General features: G+C 31.1%; 1 protein-coding gene across 1 annotated transcript in view; it reads left to right on the top strand.

Moving 5' to 3' along the window:
* The window catches only part of LOC109827774, a 1,437-nt gene extending 1,265 nt beyond the window's left edge, over positions 1 to 172 (top strand). Inside the window, exon 3 of the mRNA XM_020394791.1 lies at positions 1 to 172. This exon is cut by the window's left edge and continues 248 nt beyond it. Coding sequence (XP_020250380.1) covers positions 1 to 49 — 49 coding nt within the window. The 3' untranslated portion in view covers positions 50 to 172.
* The last annotated feature ends 11,892 nt before the right edge of the window (positions 173 to 12,064 follow it).

The raw sequence follows: 12,064 nt of genomic DNA, 5'->3' as shown, positions 1-12,064 counted from the left end.
GTTTCAGATGGGGAAGCTGGTTACTAGTATTAACAAGAAAAGAGCTTAGCACTCGGGAGTATTTTTCGGCTTTGCTTGTAAATTAACTTTATATTTTTCTGCTTTGCTCATAAATTAAATTTGTGAAAGTATTTATGATTTGCCATCAGCTAGTTAAAGTGAGTTTTGATTAGATTGGTTGTAGTGGGCTCAATGCCCATACAGTAATTTTGATTAAGTTTATCTGGGGACCTCCATATGCTTTCAAATTTTGCTGAGTCCTTTTACCGTGACTAAAGGGGTTATTGGTTGATGTAATTATAGGATAAGTGAGATAACTTTTAGGATTTTACTTTATAGTGTTATTCATTGGGACAATAGGATTGAGATTTTACTTTAAGTTGTTATTCATTGGGACAATGAGATTGTGACAATTGCCCATATTTTTTTTCAAAATTATCTTACTTTTATACAAATTTTTTGTCTCAACTTCCAAAAATTATCTCATTTTTAACTTTGGGACAATCATGTGAAAAGTGGAATAATTTTGAAGCACTAATTTATTAAATATCTAATATATGTTAATTGTATTATAATATGTAATATATCTTAATTATATTATATTATTAAATTTTATTATAACGTAAGATAATAAAATATTATATAATATTATCTAATATATCATTATTATATATTGGTTAATAATATTTTCTATATTATAATAATATTATTATATTATTATAATATTATTTTATATTATTTAGTATATATTTTGTTAGTTAGAATAAAAATATTATTGTAGTATTTTTATGATATAAATTATTGTATTATAAATAGTGTTTATATATTGTTAATATAATAATATATTAATTATATTGTAATATAATTTATATATAATAATTACTATTTTTATTATAGTTTTATTATATTAATAATAGTCTTTAATTATATTATCAAATATTATGGTAGTATAGATATTAAATAATATTTTATTACTGAAAAAATTTATAATAAATTACTATATATTAAAGTGATGATAAAATATAAAATTAATGTAATATATTATATTATTTAATAATATTTTTTAAAAATTAATAAAATTAAACATATTAATAGTATATTATGATTATTATAAATATTATATTTTAAATAAGAAATTATTGTCATCAATTATCGATTTAAATTATAGTAATTATCAAAAAAATAAAATATTATATTTAATAATAATTTAATATTTTAAATAATATTATATTAAATTAAAAAATTATAATATTTGATTAATATTATATTATTAAAATATATTAAATATTAAATATTAGTTTGTATAGATTAATAAATTATTATATAATATATCATATTATTATAATATTATTATATTAAATTAATTAATAACATTAAATATAGTTATAATTAATTAGTAATTATACTATAATCTATTATAGTTTATTATAAAGTAAAATAATGTATTACATCATAATAATATATCAAATAATATGCTAAACAAATTAGGTAAATTAATTAAGACTTAATTGATAGATAAATATTGTACTATAATAAGGTGAAATATCATCAATTATCCCACATGAATTGTCAAATTAAAGCTTCAAATTGTCCAATTATCCTAAATTGTTCCACTTTACACCACTCAAAATACCCTGAAGTGATAAAATTGTTTCATTGGAACAGTTATCCCACTTAGCCCCAACTTGTCCCAACCAATAACCCCTTGATCGAACCACTTTTGTTCTAGTTTTTGCTTTCATATTTAGCAAATGTTATGCGTGTGCTCCCACTGGTGGGTTTGGTTTCTTTGATTCGTATATCTGTTTTTTTTTTCTTATTGGATTGTATTGAGTTTTTTTTGGACTGCCACTCCAAAATAGTTAACTATAGCTGTAGGTTTTTCTTGTAAAAAAAATACAGAATAAAGGCGTGGATGATTTTTATTTCACAATTCAAAATTTAAATTAGATGACTTAAGCCACCAATCCATCTTTTATAATATCCATCTTTTTTGTAATATTATAATAAAAAAGAAGACGCTACCCCACTGAATATGTATGGATAGTTTTTAATCTAAATTGTCAAATTCAAAAGTACGGTGGGACACGTGGAGGCTAGTAGTAAACGAAAAATCTTTTTTTATATTAACATAGGGATTTATACCATTTCTTTTCCCAACATTACTCTTTTAGGTAGTGTAGTTTGTTCTCCCGCTCACAGAATAGTAAATCCAAGTTTTCTTTATTTTTGGTGTCATTTGATTCTCCAGTCTAATTAGAATTTTAGTTCTCATCTTAATTTGACATTACACGTGTGTTGTGATAATAGTAACCACTGATCCCTTCTTCCACAAATATAATGGTCTTCACGTGTAAATACAAATCTGCCCACTCTAAAAAATTTAAAATATGAGAAATTTCACTAAACCCCCTATAAGTTTGGCGTTTGACGTTAAACTCCAAATACCTTTGAAACTAACTAAACCTTCTAAAATTTTGACATAACACTCTCTATTAACATTGTTAATTCATGTATAGTGAAAGGACTAAACTACTGTCAAAATATTTTGCCAAAAAATACTTAGTAAGTTTCAAATTTTGTCACTTAACGCACAATAGCTTCTAGTAGAAAACCTTTAATAGTGATTGTTTATAATTTTCAAGGTTTTGTATGTATTTTGTTGATTATGTAAGAGATTGTTTGCAATTTTTGGATTTTAAAAGGGTTTGTTTGTAATTTTTGGTTTTTGCAGGAGGTTATTTGTAATAATCAAGCACTTGTTTGTAGGTTTGAATTTTTAGGGTTTGCGTGCACCTTTTAGATGTCTACAGGTTTTTTTTGTAATTTTAGATTTTTCAACGCTTGTTTGTAATTTTCGTATTTTGCAGTAATCTATTTGTAATTATTGGAATTTTTAGGAGGTTGTTTTTAATTCTTAGAATTCAAAGGGGTTGTTTATAATTTTCAAAATTTTTAGGGGTTTTTATGGTTTTATATTTTTAAGGGCTATTTGTAATTTTTTGTATTTTTTAGAAGTTGTTTGTAATTTTATATGTTAATTTGCAAATAAAAATTATTGGAGAGGTATACATTAGTCTTATGGGATAATGCTCGTCAATGGGTGATGATTTTATGGGATTAAAGTGCAAAAAATTAAAAACTTTGTGGGTTTTTTGTGTGGTTTGGAAAAACCCTAGTGAGATTATTAGCTCTCTCTAGGATATTATTTATAGTGTTTAGGGAAACAAAGAAATTTGTTCCTACCCGATGTGGGACTAAACAAAAGTAAACACTGCTCTCAACAACTACTCTTGACACTCCCCCTCAAGCTGAGCATACATATCGTACATGTCTAGTTTGTTACAAATAAAATTCACTCGCGTTCTCCCCAGAGGTTTAGTGAGAATATATACAAGCTGATGGTCTAATAGTATGTACTTGGCTCTAATGATTCTCTTCTCCAACTTCTCACGAATCAAGTGACAATCAATCTCTATGTGCTTTGTCTATCATGAAACACCAGGTTCTCAGCTATGTAAATGACGGCCTTGTTATCTCCATACAAGCTCATGGGACACTCCGGAGGATAACCGATCACTGTTAGTATATCTTTAATCCAGATCAGCTCGCAAGTCAAATTCGCCATGACTCGATACTCAGACTCAGCTGTAGATCGAGAGACTACACTTTATTTTACTCTTCCATGATATGAGATTCCCTCTAAGAAATACACAATACCCAGTAGTTGACCATCTATCCTCAGGAGATCCTGCCCAATCAGTGTCTGAGAATCCTGCAATTCTCGTGTGACCGCTATCTGACTAGATTACTCCTTTTCCTGGAGCTTTCTTGAGATAACTAAGAATCCTCTTCACAGCTTCCATATGAGGTTTACTAGGTGCCGAGAGAAACTAACTGACTACACTAATAGAATATGAAATATTTGGTCTTCTCAGCATGTATTCTTCAATATCCTCCAGTAACTCCCCTTGAGTCGGCAGTAGTTTGATTTTATCATTTATAGGTGAGTCAAAGCCCTTGCATTCTGACATCCCAGCATTTAGCAGCATATCAAGCACATATTTTCTATGGGATAAGAGAATTACCTTCTTCGATCTAGCTACCTCAATACCCAAAAAGTATTTTAAGGGTCCAAGGTCCTTAGTTTGAAATTGTTGTAGATACTTCTTCAAATAACTAATGCCTCGTGCATCGTTGACAGTGATGACAATGTCATCAATGTATACAACTAAAAGAATCTGCTTCCCACCATGAAATTTCAAGAAAATCGAGTGGTTTTTCTGAGCTTGATGAAGACCAAAGGTCTGGACAACTGCGGCAAAATGTCCGAACCAAGCCCTCAGAGATTGCTTCAAACTATAGAGAGATTTTTTTAATTTGCAAACATTGCCACACTCCCCCTGAGCAACAAAACCTGGTGGTTGCTCCATATAAACCTCATCATCAAGAATACCATTAAGGAATGCATTTTTAACGTCCAACTGATATAGTGGCTAGTGATAGTGTGCAACGAGCGAAATAAGAATGCGTACTGATGTCATTTTATCTAGGAGAGAATGTATTGATATAATCAAGGCCATATATTTGTGAATACCCCTTCGTAACTAGTCGATCTTTGAGGCGAGCTAGAGATCCATCTAGATTTTCTTTTACAGTGTAAACCCATTTGTAGCCAATCGCTTTCTTCCCTGGCGGTAGGGAAACAAGATCCCAAGTCCCATTTCTTTCTAAGACCGTCATTTCTTCTTGCATTGTCGCTATCCAACTTAGGTTAGACAGAGTTTCTTACAAATTCTTGGGAATCGAGTGAGAAGCCAAAGGAGATATGAATGTGTAATATGATGGAGTTAACGAAGCATAAGAGACATAGTGTGTAAGAGGATACAGAGAACTTCAAGAACAAGATCTCTTGTCCTTACGGAGGGCAATGGGGAGATCATTAGTAACCTGAGCACTTGGCTGTATGGGCATATCTTGACTTGCTAGTGTATCAGGCTCTTGGGTGGATTGAGACGATGGCCTTGGTTGCGAATCAGCACGTCTTGTATAATTTTGAACTAGTTTCGTAAATTTGGATGGTAGTTCAGTTTGTACAGCAGCCTTAAAAGGAACATTGACAGTGGTTTTCTGAACAAGAAAGTAGTCATAATCATCAGGAGGATCTAAGAATTTATCAAAGGCAACATGTCCTGGTTTGTTATCAAAGAAGACAACATCAGCTGAAATAATATATCGATTCAAGGATGGACAATAACATCTATACCCTTTTTGAGTCCGAGAATATCCAAAAAAGATACCCTTAAGAGATTGTGGATCTAATTTCGTTCGTTGAGGACTATGATTGTGAACAAAGCATAGAGACCCAAAGATTTAGGAGGTAAATGAAAAGCGTCTTTAGTTGAATATAAAAGAGAGGTTAGGATTTTATTCTGTAAGAGAGAAGAGGGTAGTCTATTGATCAGGTAACATGTTGTCAAAACTGCATCGCGCCAAAAATATTTTGGAACTTGACGATGGAATAACAAGGTCCTAACAATTACCAGCAAGTGTCTGTTCTTGCACTCAACAACTCTATTTTGTTAGGGTGTGTAAGTTCAAGAAGACTGTTATAAAATCCCGTTTTCTTCTAAATATTTTATGAAAGAACTCTCAAAATATTCCTTAGTGTTATTTGTCATTAAAGTATTGATGGTACCACAAAATTAATTTTTAACCTCAGCATAGAAAACTTTAAAGGCAAAGAACATTTCAGAACGATTCTTCAGCAAGAAAATCCAAGTCATGCAATCCACGAAACTAACAAAATACTAAAAACCGAGTTTGGATGGAACAGAACAAGAACCCCATAAATCAGAATGTACTAAATCAAAAGGGTTATTGACTCGCTTATTGACGCGACTCGGATAAGACACCCGTTGGTGTTTTCTTAGTTGACATGACTCACACTCTAAAGACTCGACATGATTTACATCTGAAATCAAAGATTTAAGAAGTGAAAGAAGGGGTTGACCAAGCCGACTATGTCCTTCAAAGGTTGATGTGGAGCTTGTTAGACCCTAGAGGGGGGTGATTAGGGTCTTGTGCTAATCTAATCCGATTTTATGATAATTAAAACTTATTAATAAATTATTCTTGCAAGATAGATATACAATATATTATGTGCAAGAATATGTAATATGAACAAAGGGATATATCCTAGCAATGAGATATATGGTGAAATACATGCAAGGATATATAAATGACACAAGGGTAAACAATCTAAACTAGATAGCGGGTAATATAAACAATGTAAACACACAATATGATCACGGAGTTCGGACCTTCCGTCCTACGTCTCCGCTCCCCACTCCCGGGGAGAAATCTACTATCACAACTGGGTTTTTTACGCTCACCCGAATAACGTTTACACCACACAATATCGGTTTTCAACGGTCACCGATCAACGTTCATAATCTCACAATGTGACTACACTCCACACCTCACAGTACGGTTTTCTAGCTAACCAAAAACTCTACAACACTTTCAATATAACAAATTTGTTCTCTACAACAGATGAGAACTCAATGTAGGCTCACTCTCTAAGTCGCACAATCCCACAACCCAATTATACAATGTATGCAAATACAATAAGCTCAATGGTTGTGTGTGTAAACAAAGAGAAATAAAATCAAACTCAATTAAAGTCTAGCAAATATAAATATGACAATGTAAATGTAAACAAACTAGATAATTGAGTTGAGAAAACTTTTCTAGAACAAGAGAGATGGATATGTGAAGTGGAAAGCTCAAACCAAAGATGATCTCCTCTTCTTGTGAAACAATCTTTACAAACTTGAAACTTTTAACACACACTTAAACAAAACTTAAACTCTTATAAAAACTTGTTTAAAACATCCCTTAATAGTAGAAAATATTATGACAAAGGGGTATATATAGGGTAGAAGAAAACAACCCAAAAAACCTGAAAAACCCACTAAAAAACAAAAATCAGCAAGTTACGTTACTATGCAACGGTAACTTCGGCGGTCGACCGTGACGGTCGACCGTGAGAAACAAAACTGCAAAACTATTCTCTGGACTACAGACGGTCGACCGTTACGGACGACCACACTGTAACATGGTCGACTGTAGCGGTCGATCGCACTGTTCACAGACAGTTTCTGTTTTTGACATATTCTGGAATTTTACGTATCTGACTTTGTAAAATCAATTAAAAATAGTAAATTAACTCCAAAAATCATAAAATTTTGAGAGAAAGTTCTAGACATATAGATAAACATGTTAGAGAAATAATTTCTAAAATATCACTTCCCAGTTGAGAGAAATAAATATTTGAACAAAGATATATAGTTTCTAAAAAAATACAGAAAACTCGGTTTTGTAAATTCAATTGAAAATAACAAAATTACTCCAAAATTAGTAAAACTTGGGGAAATGTTTGTATATATGATGATAAACATGTAAACAAAGAAATTTTTTAAATCTCATTTCCAATTGTGAAAACGCATCTGTTTTACAAAAACATGCACGGACATGAGCTTATTAAAAACTTGATTTTGTAAATTCAAATAAATATAGCAAATTAATTCTGAGATTGATAAAATTTTGGAAAACATTTATAAACATGAAATTGAACATGTTAGAAAAAGAATTTCTTAAATTAAATTTCTCATTTGTGAAAACTCGTGTATTTTGCAAGTGTGTCCAAAACATAAAAATGTGATATGCATAAAATTTGATGTTTGACATAAACAATGTTTTGAAACCCTATGAAATGATTTTATAGACTTAATGAAATATGTATACAATGATTGGTAAGTCCATAAACAAAAACTTGTGTATATATATAACTATATATATAAAAACCAAATATATGTGTGTGTATATATGATTGAGCTTAAAGTACTAACACACATAATATAAAACCTAAACTTAATATACCCAAGCTTGATTGATCTTCGATATAGCTCAACTTGGTACACTTGCGGATAAAGCTAGAACTTGGATCTTTAATTTGAATTGCATAGGCTTCACTCCATAATTCTGCCAACCTCCATTGGATTTGATCGTTGAAGTGAAATCCATCCAACCTCCAACTCGTTGTTTGTTTACAATAAATAGAAATATACAAACACTAGATAAACAATATTAGTGGTAAATTATTTGTTAAACATCATCCAAAAAATAGGCTAACAATCTCCCCCTTTTTGATGATGACAAATAATTTACAAAAAGGATATATGCATGAAAGGAAATGAATATACAAAGTATAATATATCATGCATATAAATAAGAAAGAATATACTCACAATATTTCTCTCCCTTTGACAATATAAAAAAGGGGACAAAGGGATGAAGAGAGCGTAAGCTCCCCCAATCAATATGCATGGGTGAGTATAAAAATAATAATAGAAAAGGGAAGACTCCCCCTATCAAAATACCTTATGGAATATATGCATTAATGATCAAGGAACACATATGTGAGCAAGCATAGATGGATATGCTAAATATCACTCACATACAAAAAGACAATGAGAACACATAAAGATGTATTACTTATGCAATAAGTGTCTCATTACACAACTATAAAAACATAGTGTATAAGAATAGATTTATGAAATCAAAAGAAGAGGAACATGAGAATCATGCAAAAAGTTTTCAAATGAAAACAAATTAACCAAATGAAATCATAAATCAAAATTTAAGCCTAAAAATGACGTTTGATCAATAAAAGAAATTTTTTTTGTAAAACTTGATCAAACCACATAAAGAATACATTATAAGGCTTATTTGAAATTTGAATCATCTATTTGTGCTTATATAATGAATTCAAAGCAATAAATCAAAACAAAATTTTTGACAAAACGCAAGAGAGGTAACAATATATCAAGCTCTTAAGTTTGTTCCAACCCATATAAGGACTTTAGTACCCGGTAAACAAGATTTGGAAATAAACACCCAATAAACCCGGGGGTTATATAAATACAAATCTCTCATCAAAACAAAACCAATAATTATGAAAACAAAAGATTTGACCAATAAAAAGAAGTGTTTTCATGTTCAAAAATTTAAAGTATAATTTTTAAAACCAAGAAAAGAAAAAAGAAAAATACTAAAATTCTTGGTTTAAAAATCAAATTTGTTTTGGTACCCAAGTATTCTTGGTACCAAAAAGTTTAGGGACATGACCCCTATCATTTAAGCTTAAAGCCCTAGGGTTATGAACCCGTTTGGGCACATGTGGTGCACTAACACGGTCAAAGCAATAATCACTCAAATGAAACTTCCGATTGCAATTTGTGCAATGAAAGGGATCCATTTGTTTTTGTGGACCATTAGCTCGTGCACGGGAATCATTTGCAAATAAAGATTGTCTTTTAAAATTATTTTGCAAATGAGAAACATCATTAAACAAAGGTCTATTTGGAACATATTGCAACTTAGAAGCTTTTTGTATATCATAACAAAATTTTGCAAGATGTCCAAACCTACCACAAAAATCACATTTAAAAACATGTGGTCTATTCGAAGCATTTGGCAAATGAGATTTTTTTTTCAAATCAAAACAATATTCGGCCAAATGATCAAAACGACCACAATGATCACACTTGACCACACTAGCATGCTTATGATGAACTTTGTGAGAATGAGCATGTGAATGTGTAAGTGTACATAATGATGAAGCTACATGAGATGCACAAGGAGTATTACCATTCTTAGGTTTGTGTGCATCATAGCAAAATTTAGCAAGGTGGCCTTTTCGGCCGCAAATAGAACACTTATAAACTTTGTTATATATGTGTGCATAATGAGTGGATGATTTTGACTTAGATTTGGAACACATATCCATAAGCTTCTTATGATTATTAATGTATGTTTTCAAAGTTGAATCTAAAGATGAAATGCGTTTTTTCACAAGATACAAATCTTTATTATTAGGAACATATGCATTTTTATTAGAAGTAGAACATAAATAGTCATTTATAAAAGAAGCAGTATCATTTTTTATGTAGTCATTTATAAAAGAAGCAGTATCATTTTTTATGTTCTCAACTTCTAACATGGCATTACTTTTGTCATGAGTCAAGTTAGCAATATCCAATTTTAAAGTTCTCAACTTCTAACATGGCATTACTTTTGTCATGAGTCAAGTTAGCAATATCCAATTTTAAATTATTATTTTCCAAATTTGACATATCATTATTTTCTTTAAGAGCATCATTTACTTGAGTAATGATATTAAATTTGGAAGCTAACTTCTCATGACCGGATTCTAATACATCATGCTTGCTTTATAAATCAATAAAATCTTTATGCAATTTGTTATAGGCAGACAATAATTTCTTAGATGCACAAGCAAGTTCATCACTAGATAAATCATTATTGGGTTCGGAACCGCATACCACACTAGAGCTAACGCCTAGTGGCCGTGTGTATGAAGAAGCTCCAATATCACTTGAAGAAGAATCCTCCAAACTGTGTCGGATTTCCTCCAAGTTGCCTTGATGTGCTACTATGAATTTTCATAAATTGTAAGCACTATCAAAATGAACAAACTTGTTAGACATATATGAATCAAAAGCATTTAGCAAATATTCTAACAAAATATTGTTCATTGCAAACACTCGATGATCATTTTTATTCCACTTGGATTTCTCCGTAGTGGACATAATATAAGCATCATCTATAATTTTTCATAAATCAGAATCTTTAGATCCAACAAATAGCTTAAATCTAACACACCATTGGGCATAAGGAAAATTATCCAAACAAGGAGTAATATTAATGGCATAGCCTAAACAAGGTGCACTGTGCATATCCATAATGTATGTATGCAAGCAAAATACAAAAATTAAAAATTGGATTATCCCAAAAAGATAACTTGGATCATTAACTTAAGGCGATTAGACCTTAAATCAAAGAGGACCAAGCTCTGATACCAATTGTTTGACCCTAGAGAGGGGGGGGGGGTGATTAGGGTCTTGTGCTTAACTCAAGGCGATTAGACCTTAAATCAAAGAGCACCAAGCTCTGATACCAGTTGTTAGACCCTAGAGGGGGGTGATTAGGGTCTTGTGCTAATCTAATCTGATTTTATGATAATTAAAACTTATTAATAAATTATTCTTACAAGATAGATATACAATATATTATGAGCAAGAATATGTAATATGAACCAAGGGATATATCCTAGCAATGAGATATATGGTGAAATACATGCAATGATATATAAATGACACAAGAGTAAACAATCTAAACTAGATAGTGGGCAGTATAAACAATGCAAACACACAATATGATCACGGAGTTCGGACCTTCCGTCCTACGACTCCACTCCCCACCCCCGAGGAGAAATCCACTATCACAACCGGGTTTTTTACGCTCACCCGAATAACGTTTATACTACACAATATCGGTTTTCAACGGTCACTGATCAATGTTCACAATCTCACAATGTGACTACACTCCACACCTCATAATACGGTTTTCTAGCTAACCGAAAACTCTACAACACTTTCAATGTAATAAATTTGTTCTCTATAATAGATGAGAACTCAATGTAGGCTCACTCTCTAAGTCACACAATCCCACAACCCAATTTTACAATGTATGTAAATACAATAAGCTCAATGGTTGTGTGTGTAAACAAAGAGAAATAAAATCAAACTCTATTAAAGTCTACCAAATATAAATATGACAATGTAAATGTAAACAAGCTAGATAATTGAGTTGAGAAAACTTCTCTAGAACAAAATGTAAACAAGCTAGATAATTGAGTTGAGAAAACTTCTCTAGAACAAGAGAGATGGAGATGTGAAGTGGAAAGCTCAAACCAAAGATGATCTCCTCTTCTTGTGAAACAATCTTCACAAACTTGAAACTTTTAACACACACTTAAACAAAACTTAAACTCTTGTAAAAACTTGTTTAAAACATCCCTTAATAGTAGAAAATAGTTATGATAAAGGGGTATATATAGGATAGAAGAAAACAACCCAAAACACCCCAAAAAACACTGAAAAACAAAAATCAGCAAGTTACCGTTACTGTGCAACGGTAA

The sequence above is a fragment of the Asparagus officinalis genome, unplaced genomic scaffold (genome assembly GCF_001876935.1).
Source record: "Asparagus officinalis unplaced genomic scaffold, Aspof.V1 AsparagusV1_Un432, whole genome shotgun sequence".
In the NCBI taxonomy this organism is placed as follows: domain Eukaryota; kingdom Viridiplantae; phylum Streptophyta; class Magnoliopsida; order Asparagales; family Asparagaceae; genus Asparagus; species Asparagus officinalis.
This window is presented reverse-complemented; position numbering and strand designations above follow the sequence as displayed.